General features: G+C 37.6%; 1 protein-coding gene and 1 long non-coding RNA gene across 7 annotated transcripts in view; both read left to right on the forward strand.

Annotated features, from left to right (window-relative positions):
• The first annotated feature begins 149 nt into the window (after positions 1–149).
• SF3B1 (splicing factor 3b subunit 1) overlaps positions 150–19,983 on the forward strand; it is a 36,787-nt gene continuing 16,953 nt past the window's right edge. For 2 of the 6 annotated variants that reach the window (XR_014246125.1, XM_082397311.1), the window contains exons 1-6: positions 160–319; positions 12,244–12,410; positions 13,745–13,849; positions 14,224–14,338; positions 16,180–16,259; positions 17,220–17,390. Coding sequence is in view for 4 of the 6 variants with exons in the window: in XM_082397311.1 (XP_082253437.1) it covers positions 292–319; positions 12,244–12,410; positions 13,745–13,849; positions 14,224–14,338; positions 16,180–16,259; positions 17,220–17,390 (666 nt within the window). In the remaining 2 variants the exon portion in view is untranslated. The other 4 variants (XR_014246126.1, XM_082397310.1, XM_082397313.1 and 1 more) reach the window with 4 other exon arrangements.
• On the forward strand, positions 330–5,040 carry LOC309631270. The gene is made up of 2 exons (XR_014246165.1): positions 330–3,477; positions 3,827–5,040. It is a non-coding gene; the product is annotated as an uncharacterized lncRNA (long non-coding RNA).

Here is a 19,983-nt window from a genome sequence, read left to right on the forward strand (position 1 = left end):
ATCCACTTTACTCCAGGTCAGAGTTACTCACTTTAAGGCACTAAGGCTCACCTAGCCCTTTTCTGGTTTACCGGGAAAACCGCCTCCGGGCCCAACCCTGGCTCCTCCCTCCACCCACAATGCACCTCTCTGTTCTATCTAGGTGGCCGCTCTGTCACGTGTCATCGACGGAGCGCGCTCCCGCTTGGCGCTTGCGTGGAGAGCGGCCCCCAGCTGTTTTTCTCCGTGGCAGCGGCGACGAGCGGAAGTTCTTGGGAGCGCCAGTTCCGTCTGTGTGTTCGAGTGGACAAAATGGCGAAGATCGCGAAGACCCACGAAGGTAAGCGGTCTTTCCCTTGTTACGTAGGTTCTCCGCTGCCCAACCTGCTAAGACTTTGTCTTCCTAGGTTTTTGCCTCTTCCCGTGGTTCCTTTTCTGGGGGCCCGAGCCCGCGCTTCGGGGCCCGGGTCGTCTGCTTGGCGCCAGCGGCGCAGGCCACTGCCCCGCGTAATGGCGTCCTACTCGTACACCCCTGACAGGCGCTTTGTTCCGTGTTCGGGGGCTGCTGCTTCAGCGTTGCTTTTTTTCTCTGACCCGGGGGCCTCGTTTAAACGGCTCGCTAAGGAAGATTCCTGGGCAGGGGAGCGGGGAAGAGCGCGTGGGAACAAAGTCTTTCTCGCCTCTCGGAACTGTCGTTGGCATAGTTTGTGCATGGGAGAGTCAGAAAAGCACTGAAATACGGCAGCCGCTTTCCGGGCAGCCTTCAGTCGAGTTTAGTCAAACTGAGGCCCATTACTCTTAACCTTGGTTAATCTTCAGGTCTTCAGGCGTCCAAGATACTTATCTTGGTTTTTTTGTTGTTGTTGTTCGAAATGATTTGGGAATAAAATCTGGTAGTTTTTCCCTCCCTGGATCACTTTTAGTATAATATGGGTCTTTTTCTTCCTCCAAAGAAAGCAGAGGTCTTTTTCTTTCCACCATATTATTGGTGGAAGAGAGAAAGGCACATTAATGGCCAAAGCATTTGAAGTAGTTCGTCGTTTTGTGGAATACAGAGTGTGCATTAGGAAAATGTTGGGTATAGGCTGGAGTCCCCCGTCAGGGAGTATCCAGAAATGACAGGAAGTAGGATCACTGTTGAGAAAAGACGAGGCATGGGAAGTTGGAGCTGCATTCCTTGATTTCTGACTTGGAATCTGAAATTTTCATCAAACACGAGCTTCCAAGAGTCACTTTTATTTCACACATCGTATCTAGGTTCCTGGCTCGGGGTTAGTCTGTGAGAGGTAATAAAGACTAAGGCCATCAAGTTTTACAGCCTAGTGGGGAAACAGATATGTATACATCTTCATTCTTGTATGAGGCAAATGAATGCTTAAAAAAAGTGTAAGCAACATGTTCTGGGAACCTGGGTAACGGAGTAATTAATTTATACTTAGGGCTGTTTCATAGAGGAGGTGAGGTGTTCCTGGTCTAAAAGGATCAATTGGTTTTAAATTAGGGGAGGACATTTGAGCCCGAGAGACCATCTTGTACCTAGGCAGTGAGTCGTGAAAAATGTGTTTGAGTGGTTGGCTGTAGCAGGAAAAGAGAGTGCAAGGAGGGAAAAAGTAGATGCATCTGGAAATGTTGGTTGGGGCTATTAATAATTGTATCACCCATGGGAACTGAAGTCTAGCTTTCTGCAACTTACGAAACAGGCTAATGAAGTGGCAATAACTTTAATATTTTTATTATTCTTGTTAGGTATTTGGGATTTAAACACTGTTTTAACCCTTAAGTGTTTTTTAGGCATTTCTGTCTTTAGACTATCTCAAACATACTCTTTGCAAAATAATTAGAAAAAGTAAAGATGTTGGCTATTCTTGTTTATTCAGGAGTAGATTATTTATTTGGGGCATTTTGTGGCTTTGATTATTTGTTTATTGGTATCTTTATCATAAGATACTTTTGGATAGGAAAATCTAAGTTATGATTAGTTTTCCTGCGTTTTAGAAACCCAGTTGAAAGTTTTGGTCTACAGAAGATTGCAATTCATTTACCAAAATTGCTCTCTTATTTGGGATTATGCTTCCTATCAATATGAATTAGCTGAGGCCATAAAGAAAGTGTTGGAGCATTCAGTTTCATATCTAAATACCATCTGTATACAAGATACTGTCCATCACTTAGGAGTATAATACGGTGGGATGAATGTTAGTGATGAATGTTACATAATTTCTTGCTGCTTCCTCATGACATTTTCCTGGTGAATGCTAGTCCTTCAAGGTCCATCTCTGTTTTCACTTGTTAAGCCATCTCTGATAACCTGGAGCAGAATTAGTTTCTTGGTGTTTGTTTTTTGTGCTGCTACTACAGCACTCTATAAATCGTTATTACTTAGAATATTCTATTGTGTTAAGGTTTTCTCTTCCACTTTGAAGTTGTGTACAGAAAGTGTACTTTGGTATCGACAGTACCTCGTGCGTGATGAATGCTGAATACTTTATCAACACTTATTGAGAGATTAATTTATACTGTAAGTATTAAGGGTGTCATAGAAAGGGAAGACAAACTTGAACGATTGGGTAGGTTTGGATACATCTGTTTGGCTAAGATAGGTGGGAAGTAGGACTTATATTTTGGGAACCTCCTGAGCTCAGAGGAAGAAATGTTAGGTTAGCATCAGATTAGGGAAGGCTTTGGACGCTGAGCTAGGTTTCACTTTGGCCTTCAGATATCTACAGGATAAGTGCCCTCCTCATTCTCCCAGGTAACAGATTACTTATGTGATTTAGGAAAGTCATTGGTTGCTGAGTGAAGGATGACCTAAAGGGAGTAAGGGCAACTTTTTAGGCTATTGAAGCAGTTGAGAGGAGGTCTTGAATGTGAACCTCACTGGAGCAACTTTTTTTTTTTTTTTTTTTTTGGCTGTGCTGCTCGGCTTGCGGGATCTTAGTTACCGTACCAGGGGTTGAACACGGGCCACGTCAGTAAAAGTGCCGAGTCCTAACCACTGGACTGCCAGAGAACTCCCTGGAGAAACTTTTTAAAATGTGTAATACTTGTTTAATTTTTGTCTTAGAGTTGTCTATCATGTTGCCTTTTTAAGTAAAGATTATATAATCTTTTCATCCTAAATAATGTTGCTGGTAAAAACATCTCTTTGTTGTACATTTTAATTTATTGTTAAAGTAATGGCTGCATCAGTACTTTGTAATTGAGTCTTGTGAAGTAAGTAATATTGTATTGAAACTGAAGTAAGTTATTGTTGTACCTTCCAATGTGGTTCTTTTCACAGACTATTACTTCCATCATTGAACCAAACTGATAACTTTTTTTTTCTTGTTGTCATATTCCTTTCAAATATTTCTGTTAGGATCAAGCCTTAACATCCTCTTTAACCAACCCAATTATTTTTTTATCCTGGGTCAGTGTGGCTTATGCTTTCCAGTGTTGAAATATAAAAAGAGCTGGACTTATCCGAGTCGAATATAATCCCTTTCTGCATGTTAAATTGTGTCAAGTGTATACAGTTATTATTATCATTATTTTTTTTTAGAGCAGGTGATATACAAGCTGGCTTTTTATTTTTATTTATTTATTTATTTAAACACTATTTTATTTATTTATGGCTGTGTTGGGTCTTCGTTTCTGTGCGAGGGCTTTCTCTAGTTGTGGCAAGTGGGGGCCACTCTTCATCGCGGTGCGCAGGGCCTCTCATCATCGTGGCCTCTCCAGACGCGCAGGCTCAGTAATTGTGGCTCACGGGCCCAGTTGCTCCGCGGCATGTGGGATCCTCCCAGACCAGGGCTCGAACCCGTGTCCCCTGCATTGGCAGGCAGATTCTCAACCACTGCGCCACCAGGGAAGCCCCGTATACAGTTATTAATGTGCATAATCTTGCCATCCAGCAGTTCTTCAGCTGTTGGTGATTTTGGCCCGTGAGGGAATACACACTTTTCTGTTGGGAAGGAAAAGAGATGGATTATCCAAAAATCCCATATATTGGCTTGTTTTGCCACTATCCCTTGAATGGATTTTGGGGGGCATCACAAGGCTGAAAAAGTTTTCTCCCTTAGTCCCTGCTTGCAGAATGGCTTGGAATAATCATTTTGTTACTCTGCATCTTCTGAGATTTTTATTTTCCTGTGTCCAGAATAGTTATTGTTTTGGTTTTGTAGATACTCAGGATGAATGTTGCTAGTCAAAATAAAAAGGAAAAAAAATTGCTTAAAGATTTTGAAATAATTTTTTTCTGTAGAATTAAGAATTTCGTTGATATTAGTTAGGAATTAATTATTTAGGAACTGTTATCTGTAGTGTTTAGTAAAATAATTTACCATTATATTTAGTTGTGCTAGTGGGGTTTTGTTGAAGGAAAGGATTGAGAGTTGGTGTACAGAATATACTTTCTATTTTTCTGGATGTCTTTTGGAAGTCTCTTATTTGAGAAATCCTTGCTTCTGATTGGTGGAGATTAGATGTCACTTATGGGCCAGACTGAAAGGTGTCAGTGAGTGATTAACATCCAAAGGCTGTGTCTGTGTAACACGTAATGAACAGTAATTAGAACGTTGCAAATAATACAGATTAAAAATGAGGAATAGGGGCTTCCCTGGTGGAGCAGTGGTTGAGAGTCCGCCTGCCAATGCAGGGGACACGGGTTCGAGCCCTGGTCTGGGAAGATCCCACATGCCGCGGAGCGGCTGGGTCCGTGAGCCACAACTGCTGAGCCTGCGCATCTGGAGCCTGTGCTCCGCAACAAGAGAGGCCGCGATAGTGAGAGGCCCGCGCACCGCGATGAAGAGTGGCCCCCACTTGCCGCAGCTGGAGAAAGCCCTCGCACAGAAACGAAGACCCAACACAGCCATAAATAAATAAATAAAAATTAAAATGGAGATTTCTTTAAAAAAAAAATACAAACTCTTCCCTCTTTCTGTGCTTCCCACCTGCCCCACCCCAGCTCCCAGCTTTCTCACAACTCCAGGACTGGGGGCAGATAGCCCAGTACTGGGCCAATCTCCCCTCTTAAAAAAAAAAAAAAAAAAGAGGAATAAAGATGTATCAAGGAGGAGGAAGTGCTACAAGCTGGACTTAGCAATGTCTGAGACATAGAAGAAAGAAAAGGCACAGAAGGGGAAACCAGTAGAACAGAATTGGTGGGGAGCAGTTAAACAGGTGTATCAGATGTGACCAGTGGTGGTTTATCTCAGAGTTTGATATTTAGGTCTTAGTTTAAAATACAAACAGTAGGTTAGATGTTGCCCATCTTTTAAAAGACCCCTAGTTGCAGCAGTACTGTCTTTTGATGTCAAACTCAATTCCCAGGTAAAACATTTGATGTATTTATGTCAGAAAAATGTCTATAATTTTGAATTTTAAGTTATCACGTTTTTTGGATTATAAAAGTAATACAGTAATTTTTAAGTAAATGAAAAATGGAAATCTATTTATTGCATGAATTGAGATTTCAAATGGGCCAGTTCATAAATTTATTCATTAACTCACACTGTTAATTAACTTCTATCTCCTAGGGAAGGGTTTGTTCTCTGATAGTTGAAAATATTCCTAGGATCAGAATTCCTCTCCAAAAAGAGGGGTTTCAATTGAATAATAACATTTTTTGTAGATCATTGGAGCAAATTTACTTTTTAAAATATGTGTATTAACATTTAGAAGATTTTACGTTACCATCATTTGCAAGATCAGTAAAGCTGGAAAAGAAAGAAAATGACAAAGAAAAAGAATTGGAACTTTTAAAATTAAAGATATTTCGTAAAAGAACTAAAATCTGTTTATGTGTAGCAGAGGACTCCATTTCAGAGAAGAGAGAGCTTTTATTTTCTGTTGCATGGGGTCAGAGGGTGTGGTTTCAAAGGGTTAGAAGAAAGAAGAACCAAGAATGAGGAAAAAGGGAGAAACTTAAAACTATGCTTTTAAAAATTTTTAACTTTTTATTGAAAATTGAAAACATGTACAAAAATAGAATAGTGAAATGAACCCCCACGTTGTGCCCATCATCTAATTATCTAGCTTGAACAGTTGTAAAGGCAAGGCCACTTTTGTTTAATCTCTTCACTGGTCTCTTCCACCTTTCTCATTATTTTGAAGCAAATCCAAGATATATCATTTTATCCATACATTTTTCAGTGTGTATCTCTAAAATGTAAGGACTTTAAAAAATACCATTGTTGGGAGTTCCCTGGTGGTCTAGTGGTTAAAATTGGGTGCTTTCACTGCCGTGGCCCAGGTTCAGTCCCTGGTCGGGGAACTGAGATCCTACAAGCTGTGCGGCGTGGCCAAATAAGAAAAAAAATACCATTATTGCACCTAAAATTAATGTAATAAAATATACATCAGTGTTGGGAATCAAGTTCCAAATAAAGTTCATACATTGTGATTAGTCTTAAATCTTTGTTCCTCCATCTCTTTTTCTTTTTCCTTGCAATTAATTTGTTGCAGTATCTTTGTCCTGTAGAGTTTCCCAGTCTAGAGGGAAAAGAGAAGATGGCAATAAAAACACTCACAACTTTCTCTTAGACTCTCCCACCACTACTGCTGCAGTCAAGGTGTCAGTAGGCCCACAAGCAAGGGAAGCTCCAAGAATATTATTGGGTTTTGAAGTGAGCACAGTTCTGAAATCATACTTCAGGTTTAGGTTGGACTAGCCATGGCAAGGAGATCTAACAAAGGACTTGCAAACTCAGGTGCCCCTCCCACTATAATTTTAATGGCAATGAATATACTCTCAAAATTTTCTAATAAGCTTAACTGCTACCTGAAATAGTTTTGTGTGTGTGTGTCTTTTTTTTTTTTTTTGGACTCCTAGTGATAGACATGCCTTAAAATAGGAATACCAACTTAAGAAAAACCCCATTTTAGACAGTTTACCCTCAAGGATCCTCCTTTAGTGAGGCTCTTTCAGGCTCTTTGGTAAATACAAGTCTAATACTTAACTAGTACTTTGATTTCTTGTCTAAGGCTTTTTTTTTTTAACCACTTCCAGACTATACCAATTCTGGGGATTTGAAGGACTATGCATAATTTTAATTTTAGGATTCCAAATCTGCTGTCAAGATAAGGAATCCCTGCTTTCTTTTTAAGTGTTCAGCATTAGTAACAGAGTCCTACCATAGAAGCCTCCTTCCCCCTCAGTAGACTTTACTGAAGATGGGGGCAGGGTTGGGTGGAGAACAGAAGTGAAGCTTTCATTCAGATAATCAGATAATTTAGAAATCCGTATTAGATGTTTCTACCTTCTGTTACCCTTTCTTTAACACTATAAAACGGTGGAATTTTATAATTTCACTTACCCAGCTTTTCTTCATTTTACTTGTTCTCTTAATTTCTCTCCTCCATTTCATTTCTCAAAATTCTTATGTTGTACAGAATAATTCAGTTCTTCTCTGTCCTTAAACTTGCTTAAGTAAACCAAGAGTTTGTGATAAAATGAAACAAATACTTGTTATAAGACCCAGCAATCCTGCTCATAGGTATTTACCCAAGTGGTATTAAAACCTGTGTTCACACAAAAACCTGTACACTGATGTTTACAGTAGCCTCTACAAACTCAAACAACTTGAATGCCCCATAGAGAATGGGTAAACACGCTGTAGTACAACGGAATGCTACTTGGTAATAAAAAAGCACAAACTTGATGTGCACAACATGAAGACTGGAATATTTATGGGTTTGGGTGGATTAGAGTGCCAGCTCTTGGCAATCATATGTGTGGCCACTAGGAGGTCCTAGTCTCTGGTGTCTAGCAGACTGTTCATTTTTCTTTATTTTCACATATGAATGTCTTGAATTACAGAGATTCTAAATTGTAAAGGGATTCGGTGGGAACAGAAAGAGATTAGCATAAACATTTCCTTCTTTGTTTGCCTCAAGTCTTTTATTTAAATTTTTTTTTTTTTTCTTTTTCTTTGGCTGTGTTGGGTCTTCGTTGCTGTGTGCGGTCTTTCTCTAGTTGCAGCGAGTGGGGGCTACTCTTTGTTGTGGTGCACGGGCTTCTCAGTGCGGTGGCTTCTCTTGTTGCGGAGCACGAGCTCTGGGCACTCGGGCTTCAGTAGTTGTGGCTGGCAGGCTTTAGAGTGCAGGCTCAGTAGTTGTGGCTCACGGGCTTAGTTGCTCCGTGGCACGTGGGGTCTTCCCGGACCAGGGCTCGAACCCCTGTCCCCTGCACTGGCAGGGGGATTCTTAACCACTGTGCCACCAGGGAAGTCCAAGTCTTTTATTTAATATTTTAGACCTCTGGTTATTCTTTTGAATATATTCTACCTCATTTTTTTTTTCATACTTGGTAACAAGTCTTATGCGTTCGTTTGCTGTCAGAAATTATCTATTTGATTATTTTTAGTTCGTATTTTAAGAAAGTACAGGAATACCTGCATACCAGTAGCTGTAATTTAGTGTTAGCTTTGAAAGTAAGGAGTTAAAGACAACTTTTTTCTCTTTCCCAGTTTTTAATAAACCCTTGCTGGGGAGAAAAATTAGAAAAATTACTTTTAATGACTTTTACAGATTGAAAGTTATATTTTTATTATGAAATATAGTACAGGGAAGTGTAGGAAAAAATGTTAGGAACATAGTGTAACCCATTGCCCAGCTTTACCAATTCTTAATATTTTGCTGTATTCCACAAATTTTATTTATTTTGGAAACAAAACAAAGTTACCTTATTTATGAATGTATTGATACATTTGTTTGCTCATAAATATTTGATTGTATTATGTTTGGTATTTTGGCACAAGTTTTATTAAGAAATAATTACAGGGTTTTCTAGTTTTTAATTCTGTCACTTGTGTAACTGCTGAGTTTTGTGGCATCTGTTGTAATTTTGTGGATAACACAATTTTTGTAAATGTGCTGCAGTTTACAGTGCAAAACAAAATCCAGTAGCTTTTTGGACTTTAATCCATACAGATAAAGATACAGAAATAGTAACTGGTTGAACTACATACATAACCTGTTGAAATTTAGTAATGAACCCCGCCCTCAGAATTTAACTATGAACAGCTGCCTAGCCCCAGGAGACCTTGAGGCAGGTAATTTTGTTGCTAAATTTTGATTCCATAAGTATCCAGTCACAGTCCATATAGGCTTTATACAAATGCTAATTCAATATTTGTGTACCTTTGTAAGAAAACTGTTGCTAATCAGTAAGGACATAAAATCAGTGGGTAAAATGCAGTAGATGAAAGTAGTTTCTGAATAAATATATTATCCAAATAAAGGATAATAGCTGGTGAAAACTTACAATGGAAAAGTTCTTTAGAAGGAAAATCAAACTGTCTGTGATGTGTTGGGGGGGCAGCGTGCTGCACAGTGATAGGTGTGATGGGATGCAATTTTCATGAAACAGTGCCCCTTTCTGGTTTTTTAGTTGTATGTGACCTAGAAGAAAGTATAAAATTGGTGATTTTGGTGAGAGTGGGCTGGGGCTGGAAATGGAGGGATGATGGGCTAGGTATGAGTTTCCTGGGGGGTTTATTAATAATGTGGAAGCCTGGGCTCATACATTGGAGGTTCTGATTTAGTGTGTCTGAGGCTTAGGAGTCTGTCCTTGTAACAGGTGCCCCAGGTGATTTCGATGTAAGTGGTCAGTAGACCACACTGATGCTGTAGAGGGGAGATTGCATACTATTTGGCTGGCCTGATTGACCCGTTTATGTTTCTTGCCTGGATCCTGATGGCGGTAGCATTTGTGGTTCTTTAAAAGAACCTATTTACTTACAAGTGATACATGTACCTAGTGGTCGGAAGAAAAAAAAAAAAGTCTCAAACGTTGCTGAAATGGAAATGCTCAAAAAAGGAAAAAATGAAGGGTAGATCTCCACTCACCCTTTAGCCAATCTACTAATCCCTGAGAGGTTTCTTTGTATTATACCAGGGGAAAAAGTGTTCCTAGCGGGGTGAGGGAAAGGAGCAAATACGGGTTAAAACTTATATGTGTGTGTGTGTGTGTGTATGTATGTAAATACTTAAAACAGAAACAACAGTAGAGAGAATAAAATGAATCACCCAGCTCAAATGAGGATATTTCTGTTTGTGATTAGTCGTGGTGGAGACCCCTGGCTGCCTGGGCTGCTGTAACAGTTTTGAGGGGAGAAATGCAGGAAAAATGTGTGATGATGGCGGTGCTGTGACACACTATAAAAATTTTGAGATGTGTTTACAAACTGGGACTGCTAATTTCAGTATTAACCCTATTGCATTATATTGAGTTTCTGAGACTTGCTCCCACAAGCTGTGCCTCAGACTAGACAATGTTATTACCTTTTCTACTTTAAACCACACCCTATCTTGAGGAACTAGAGAAGGTTTTCTCCCTTAGCTGGGGGAGGGTTGGGCATTTGTGCCACTTGGATTTTTTCCTTTTGGTCCTTGCAAATTAGTAAATGAGCATTTAAAAGCTTTTTAAATGACTTAATTCAGTTGAAGGTAATGAGCTAGCACAAGCTAGCACAAATTGAAACATCTGTTTGGCAACAGATCACTGGCAGTAGAAACTCTTTTTCTTTACACATGTATATGTTATTTATATTATTAAAATGAAACATTAGTTTGTAATTTAAAGTTATCTGTTGTCTGGAAAGACTTAAAAAAAGGTTGGAAGACTAGTCTGTATTCAAAGGAGACTGAAGAGACATGACAACTAAATGCAATGTGTGGTTCTTGATAGGATCATGGATCAAAGAAGGGACCATCTATGAAGGATATTACTAGGACCATTGGGGAGATATGAAACTGGATTGTATTTTAGATGATGTCATATCTAGGTTTAATTTCTTGAGCATGTTAATACTATTGTGGTTATGTAGGAGAATGTTCTAGATCTGGAAATACATGCTGAAATATTACGGGTTTTAAATGGTTTAGAAAAGTTGCGTGTACACACACATGTATTTGCTTTATGTCTTATGTACATAAACAGTTGAGGAATGTAAGTGAAGAGTATGTGGGTGTTCATTGTACTGCTTTAATTTTTTTCACTCTTGAAAAATTAAAAATTAAAAAAGCAGTTAAGAAGAGTTGATACTTCATTCACCACATTTGCATCTTTTTTTTTTTTTTCTGGCTGCTTTGGGTCTTCATCGCTGTGCATGGGCTTTCTCTAGTTGCGGCGAGCGGGGCCTATTCTTCGTTGCAGTGTGCAGGCTTCTCATGGGGGTGGCTTCTTTTGTTGCAGCACATGGGCTCTACGTGCAGGCTTCAGCAGTTGAAGCACACGGGCTCAGTAGTTGTGGCTCCCAGGCTCTAGAGCTCAGGCTCAGTAGTCGTGGCTCATGGGCTTAGTTGCTCCGCGGCATGTGGGATCTTCCTGGACCAGGGGTCGAACCCGTGTCCCCTGCATTGCAGGCGGATTCTTAACCACTGCGCCATCAGGGAAGTCAACCATGTGCATCTTCTGAATGTCAGACCTATGGCTAGACACGGTGTTTGGGGAGTGAGACATGGCAAGAGTTAATTCATTCATTGAATGCTTAAGTGTTTCACGCTCATTATGTCCTTCAATCCTTAAAACAAAACTTTATGTTGTAGGAAACTGAGATACATAGGTTAAATAACGTATTAATTAGCAGAGAAAGAGCCTTTGAAGGCATACATTTTGCGTCAGACTTAGGCTCAGGCTCTTAATCATAAATCTAATGTGATGGTGGTTGCAGCCAAACTGTGTAGGGCTCTGTATTACGTGCTTAAGAATTTAGATTTTATCCTTTATTGTTTTGCTGTTGAAGATGTTTAGGACATCACCTAGGAACTTGTTAGGAATGCAGAAACTTGGGTCTGATATGATACAGGCCTACTGCATTCTAACAAAATCAGAACCTGTAGATGATCTGTTGCACGTTTAGGTTTGTGAACCACTCTCCGCAGTACTGTTTTTACCTTTCTGGTAGTGTTGAGTTTAAATAATCTTGAGTGTTGTTCTTGGTCCCTTAATCAACATTAACAGTATTATTTTTTCAAGCGAGAAAAGGTTAGAATTCAGCGGTAGTTTAATAAACTTTGGTAACCCATTTTTAAGGTGAGAGTAACTTGTAGTTGCTGAAATAATAAGCATCTCCTCTGTGTGCATAAGTATTGTCTATTGGGTGGAGATGTATTAAATTTATTAAAAATCAATACTTTGTATAGTTACTCCAACTCCTTATGGAATGATTATTTTGAAGTTTCTGTATTTAGAAGAGTTTTTGATAATACTCAGTAGAAAAATGCATTGTGTTGAATGCTCTTTGGAAAATGAGATTGAGGATTTTATTAATTTTCTTATAGATATTGAAGCACAGATTCGAGAAATTCAAGGCAAGAAGGCAGCTCTTGATGAAGCTCAAGGAGTGGGCCTTGATTCTACAGGTTATTATGACCAGGAAATTTATGGTGGAAGTGACAGCAGGTTTGCTGGATACGTGACATCTATTGCTGCAACTGAACTTGAAGATGTAAGTTACAAAGTATATAAACAGTCCAAGCATTTTTTTGACGGAGAGCAAGAAATATAAAGGAATCTTCTGTTTTGAGTCATCTGGCTTAATCTGGACAGACATCTTGGAGCTTGGGAGATCTTCCTTTGGGAGGATAAAACTGTCGAAAGTGTCCTTCTAAGAAACTTCTGGAAGTGCTCAGTTCTGGATCTTTATGTTAAAACTAGTTTGTTTATCCAGCCAAGCACCTGGAAATCATTAACCATTGTAAAGTAAATCCTTATTGTTACCTACTGAGCTCTGTCTAGAGTAGCCCAGTGAGAAGTGACTTCATTTTAAACAGCCGCCTGTGCTTGTGACTTGTGATTTCTGACTTGTTTCCAAAAAACTTGCTTTTTTTCCCCCCTTGGCATCTTAACATGAGTGGACTGTTTCTTGTTACTCATATTAATGGGCTTTTCATGCCTAATTTAGTTACTCTGAAGGGTGACTGCCTCTCATTTTGAAATACATCTCAAAGTGTTTTCATATATTCCACATAGCTTATATTTTGTCACACCATTTCAAACATCCAAATTTGGTGAAATAGCTGATCATTTTCGTGTGGTTCAGTAATCTATGTACATAGATTATGAAACTTGTTATTTTTATGAAATTCAAGCCATATTTAATTTTATGGTTAGAACTTTTTTTTTTTTTTTTAAGAAAAATTTTAAAGTTCCAAAGGCAAAATTTCCAGAAGCCGATCAGGCTTATATTTGCATTATCGTACCTTAATGGTAAGAGGCAGTGATGGCTCTGTTCCAGAAGCTGAGCAGGAAATTGTCATTTCATTTTTGAGTAAAATTAATGAGGTGTTAAGATCTTCTTGAGATCTATCCATTGTTGCACTTTTTCCTTTAGTAAAATAATAATGTAACATTGTTCTGTTTAAACGTACTATTAGGGAAATAAATACATTTAAAATTAATTACATTTTACTTGTTTCTGTGATTAAATCATGTTTTTAAAAAAGTTAAAAAAACAAGGAAACTGGAGAGTTCTAAATAAGCTGTTTGTAGTTTTCCAAATTTGAAAACAAATTTCATCATGCCCTCTGTTGAGAAGATGAAATGCTCAGGTTTTTCTAGTCCATACCTACTTTATTTACAGAAAGGATTCCTTGTTTAGTATTTTTAAAAGAGTATATAGAACTAAATTTCTTTATTAGCTTTTTGAGTTGAAAAGAAAATCTAAGTGTTAACAAGTTTCATCACATTGTCTTTTGATTTCATATTGAATCTTTGTGTGTTCTTTCTAGTTTTTAAGTTCTAATATTTTTGTTTGTGGCTTTCTGGGGGCATTTGTTGCAGGATGACGATGACTACTCATCATCTACAAGTTTGCTTGGTCAGAAGAAGCCAGGATATCATGCCCCTGTGGCATTGCTTAATGATATACCACAGTCAACAGAACAGGTGACTTTTTTTTTAAGTTAAAAACCAGAGTTTATTCAGCTAAAGAAAACTGAACGTCTCAATTCCAATGGAAAGTCACATATTTTAGGAATCGAGTTATTACAATGTTCTGAGGAGAGTTGATTTGGGAGAATTAGAAATAATAGTTTATTTCAAAAAGGTGATCATTTCGTGAAGGATTGAACTATGGAGATTGTCTCATTTCCATATGCCTTATTTTTTAAAACATTAGCATTTATCTGAAAAGTGGTACATAATATTAATAGGCATTTATTAAACATTTTTACATGTTTTATAATGTTCTGATTTTTGTTTGTGACATTCTCTTTGGTTATTTAATAAGTGAGTATTAAGTGAGACATACCTTTTTTCAGTATGATCCATTTGCTGAGCACCGACCTCCAAAGATTGCAGATCGGGAAGATGAATACAAAAAGCACAGGCGGACCATGATAATTTCCCCAGAGCGTCTTGATCCTTTTGCAGATGGTAATTCTTTCCCACTTTTCTATAAGTATTCAGAAATTTATTTGTGTTAAGTTGTCTTTAGCCCTTTGATTTTTTTTGGCATGCTTATGAATTTGCTTTTCTTTTTAAAAATCCCCCTTATTATAGATTTGTATAGATTTGGTTGAAGTCACAGATGCCATATTCTTCATCTTTATAATGCCAGTTTTCTTTCCAGGTAGAAGGACAAGAAACTAATGAGCCAATGCCATAGAAACGCAAAGGGTTAAAGGTTTTTCTTTTACTTTTGTTTTGGGTACGCTTTCTTTACTTTGAACAAATGTGTTTTTCTGCTCAAAATACTTTCAAATTATTGAAAGTTTTCATTCCAAGTCTTAGATTTTTAGGATTGTTACTTTTGAGAAACTGTTTCCACATTAGAGCTCCCCTCATATTGCTCTAAATATAGTTTAGTAAATGCACCTACTTTGCTCTAAGCATACTTAAAGTTAAAACAAAAGTATGTATACAAAGACTTTGATATTTTTAATAGTTGGAGTCTGTTTTGCTAATTTTAGTGTGCAAGTCAGCACAAGGGGCATAGTGAGCCTGATGGAAGCTTTCCTCAGGTGAGTGAGTTTCAAGATCAAAGTTAGGTGCCTGTTTTTTAAAATTAGATTCTGCTGCAGGTTTACAAATTAGACTTTCAGCCTGCATGAATTAGTAGGGATATTCTTTTTTTTACTTGCATAATTGTAATTGATTTAAACATGTATGTCAGAATTCACAGGCCCATACTAACTGTCCTTAATTTCTTTCCTACAGCAGTACTGCTATATGCCAGTCCTGTCTGCATTCTTAAGGGTGCAGTTCAACACATCCTCTCTAGATTATGGTGAAAAAGTATTCCAAAGGAAGTCTTATCAGAGATAGTGTCAGAAAGAATGACACTACCAATTGGGCATGATCTTCAGCATAGGAAATGTCTTAGACCTTTATTAGTTTTTCCTAAATTGTGATGCTATACTACTTGTATAGCTAATTATCACATTTCTAAAACATAGTGTGCCTCTGTGAATCTTGTTATATATTGTTTGGGCTTCTTTAAGATATTTTGAAGTTTGAAAAGCAAATACTGAAACTTTAACCAAGAGACTAACACATCTCTTTGTACACCACTTTTTTTCTGTATGCATCATAATAACTGGTAGAAGTAATATATTTCAAGTAATATGTTTCCAGTTGTTATTTATACTTTCTAAGAAAATAAAAATATGTTTCTGGGTCAAGAAAACGTAAAAATCATGAAGCCCTTTTTAGTAACATGACATCAGAATAAGATTAGAGGTATATTTTTAAAAATCAGATTTTCTAAACTATAACTGTTTTAGAACATTGTATGAAGAACTTATCTAGTCATAGTTACTTGTAGTCAGGATTTTAACAGCTTGCAACAGGTAATGTTTTGAATATAAATATCTTTCCAAAGTGTTACTAATGGTAAAGAGATAATTTTCTAGGCTTCTATTCTGCTGCTTGAAGTCAGAACTGCTGATGGAGACAAAGGCACGAAAGTGTACGTATTCCGGATTAGCAACCCAGGAACCCATCACTTCTGAAGACTCTAAACTGTGCTGTCATTTTGTTTTTATATGCATTAAAATATTTGTTTTAAACTGCTGTAGATATGTTTGTGTTCAAACAGGTTAAATTGATCAGCAAACTCAATAAAAAGTAAGATGTGTAATTATTAAAGTTTTCCATCAAAAAATAAATTAAATGATTATGGAATAATGTAATATTAGAGCAGGGCAGATAAATCAGTTGAACCTAATTATCTTTTATTTATTGTACTCTTGTCCTGTTGCTGTTCTTTTCTGCAGGAGGGAAGACCCCTGATCCTAAAATGAATGCCAGGACTTACATGGATGTAATGCGAGAACAACATTTAACTAAAGAAGAGGTCTGTGAACCTGCTTTTTATTTTAATGGTGTTGAAAGAATGTAAAGAAAGTTGAGATTAAGAGACTTTTATGTTTCCTTTTTATTTGCTGCACAAGTAATATTTTAACATTATTAATAAAAATCAAGTTGAGAAAGAACCTTATTCAAAATTCTAACACCTCCCAAATTAAGCTTTTCATATTTCTGTACTATCCTTTTCTAGTGCCTGGCCCCTTGGCCACATGTATATGCATATATATCTTACAGTGGATATATCTGGGGGTGGATTGATGGTGTGTGCCTGAAGTCAGCGTGTAAGGGAAAAGTCAAAGAGTAAAATCATTTTTTGAAAAGCCTCTAATTCTTCCTTAAAATTTAGTTTGAATATGGGTGGAGAATTCTAATGAATTCTTGCTGGCCTGCAGAGATTGCTGTGTTTTGTTTTAATAGTTAATCTTCATAATTTTATTCTAAATATATAATAGATTTGTTTGTTGGATGAATTAAATGCGGTAAATGGAACCCTACTTTAAAATCATAGGCTAAATAAAGGTGTATTTGTTGTGACTATATTATACATAATATTTCATAGTTAAAACAAAATTTTGAAAATTTCACTTATTATTTTTCTAACTTATTACATAGTCTTAATTACTTATTTATATGAGTTTTATGTTTTTCATTGGAAGCATTTTGGTTCACTACCATTGACTGAAGATTTTACTTCGTTAACTGTATGTAAAGCAGTGCGCTCTATGTAATAAATTCTGTATTTGCTCATCTATTGTGCAGAAAGACAGTATATAAAACTTGAAAATACAGGAAAGAGAGGGAAAATAAGGAATGGGTCTACCAGTAGCATAGAAAGGAGAATGAGTGAAAAATAAAATGGCATTATATGGAAATGACTCTACTAATGATATAAAAATATATGGAAAGTGTTTTAAAGATGCTCACTGTTTATTCAAATATTTTTCAGAGAGAAATTAGGCAACAGCTAGCAGAAAAAGCTAAAGCTGGAGAGCTAAAGGTCGTCAACGGAGCAGCAGCATCCCAGCCCCCCTCCAAACGAAAGCGGCGTTGGGATCAGACAGCTGATCAGACTCCTGGTGCCACTCCAAAAAAGCTGTCAAGTTGGGATCAAGCAGAGGTAATTTCTTTTTATTATTTTTTATTATTACTGTTTTAAATTTATTTTTCTCATGGAATATATTAGTCTGGTTTTGTTGACACAACAAGATAACCAGAGACTGGGTACCTTAAACAGAAGACATTTTCTCACAGTTCTGGATCAAGGTGCCAACAGGGTTAGTGTCTGGTGAGAGCTCTCTTTCTGGCTTGCACACATCTGCCTTCTTGCTGTGTCCTCAGGAGGCTTTTGCACACATGGGAAGAGCGAGGGAGCTCTGGTGTCTCTTTTCCTATAAGGACACCAGTCCTATCAGATTCATGTCCAACCTTGTGACCTCATTTAGCCTCATTACCTCACTAAAGGCCCCATCTCCAAGTACAGTTACAGTGAGGATAAGGGCTTCGACATGACTTTTGGTGGAGACATAGTTCAGTTCATAACATAAAGGGTAAAGGAGTGTTCCTTTTGGAATATTAGTTATAGATATGTAAGTATGTCACATTATGTGGAGGTTGAGTATAACACAGTGGTCTTCCTCATTTTTTAGATGGATAATTTAAATCTCTGACCACAGGTGTCAGATACATAACGCGACTGCGTTTCCTTCGTCAGTTGATTTTCCTAGAAACTTTTTTTTGGTGGTAAAATGTATATAAAATTTGCCATTTTAAACCATTTTTAAGTGTACAGTTCGGTGGTATTGATGACACAATGTGCGTCAAGCACCACCATGATTTATTTTCAAAACTTTTTCATCACTTCAAGGAAACTCTGTGATCATTAAGCAATAACTCTGTCCCCCTCTCCTTCAGATGAATTGTTTATGCTCTGTGAAACCTTTAGTACCTCCTTAGCTGCTTCCTTTTTAGTTTATGACGTTGCTTTCTATTTCCCTCTCACCCCAAATAAGAACAATTAAAAAGAAAAAAGTATACATATTCCCACTGTGAAATCTACTGGTATGCCTGTATATGTTCTCATCTACTCTGCTTTTCCTTCTCTTATGATATGAACTGTTGGTACAGGTTGACCATTTAAAGCTAACCCATCTGCTTATGTGCCATTTCCCATCTCTTATTACTCAAGGACTCTCATGTAACATCAGTTTTTTTCTCTGTACTCTAGATTATTATCATCAGCAAACACATTTTACTGATCTTCATCTTTAAAAAAAAAAAAAAGAAGATACCACAAGAAATCTCTTGACCCTTAATTACTTCCCCTTCCAGCTACCATCCCATTTCTTTCTCTTTTTACCACAAAATGCTTTGAATGAGTTGTGTATCTATACTTGTGCTCTGGTGCTTTTGCCTGCACCGCTCCACCAAATCCTCTTTTGTCAAGATGACTTAACCTCCTTGTTGCTAAATCCAAAGATAAGTCTCAACCCTCATATTACGCAGCATATCAGTAGCATTCGACATTCTTTGATACCCTCTTAAACCAAAAAGATTTATTTATTTATTTACTTATTTATTTATTGGCTGCGCCTCATGGCATGTGGGATCTTAGTTCCCCAACCAGGGATTGGACCCACGCCCCCTGCTTTGGAAGCACAGAGTCTTAACCACTGGACCACCAGGGAAGTCCCTTGATACCCTTTTCTTTCCTAGCCTCTGGGCTTCAGTCTTTCTTGATTCTCCTAATACTCACTTCCAGTGACTGCTGCTTTTTAGTCTTGTTTGCTGGATCTTCCTCAGCTTCCTTAAATTTGGGGTACTCTAATGCTCAGTCCTCAGATCTCTTTTGCATCTAAACTAACTCCCTAGGATCTCACTCCTGTCTTTACATACTATCTTTATAAGACAAATCCCAAATTTACAAATCCATCCCTACTTCTCTGCTCCTCAGACCTGACACATTTACTTTGATATGTATTTGATAGGCATTTCAGAATCAGTATTTATAATAAAATTGATTTTCTGTACTCACTCCCTCCAGCCTGCTCCCATGTCTATTGGCTCAAACCAAACCCTTAGAAATCATTTCAGGGTCATCCTGTACTCCTCTTACTCTCTTCCCTGGCATCCTATCCACAGATGCATTTTGTTGGCCCCACCTTTAAATATATTCAGGATCTACCCACTTTTCATGACCCCACCACCCTAGTCTAAGTCACTGTTGACTCTAGCATAGGCTACTGCAGATTTATTTACAAATAAGGAAAAATGTGTCAGGCCATGGCATTGTTTTCCCAAACCCAGAATTGAGATACACTAAACCTAGCACATAATTTCCAAACAGTTTAGTTTTAGATCTTGAGGGCTTCCCATTTGCTTGCTGATATATGAGAGGATTTGGTTCTGTATAATATGTTATTACTAACTTAAATTCTGTGGTTGACATTCAGTGCAAATTTTAAAAACTGACATTCAGTGCAAATTTTAAAAACAGAAAGAGAAACTTGTCCTTCTGGTATCTGTTTAACTGAAATGGAGACCCAAGAGTTGATGTCTATCTCATAAAAACTATAGAGATTCAGACCATGTTTTCTTTCACGCTTCTCATTTAACACAACTCCATCTTAATTATGACTGTGGGAATTACAGTGGATACTAGGAAGCATTTTTTCCTACCTGATTGAGCAGGAAGAGCAGTTGCTAAAAATGAA

The sequence above is a fragment of the Balaenoptera borealis genome (genome assembly GCF_965194805.1).
Source record: "Balaenoptera borealis genome assembly, chromosome: 6".
NCBI lineage: Eukaryota > Metazoa > Chordata > Mammalia > Artiodactyla > Balaenopteridae > Balaenoptera > Balaenoptera borealis.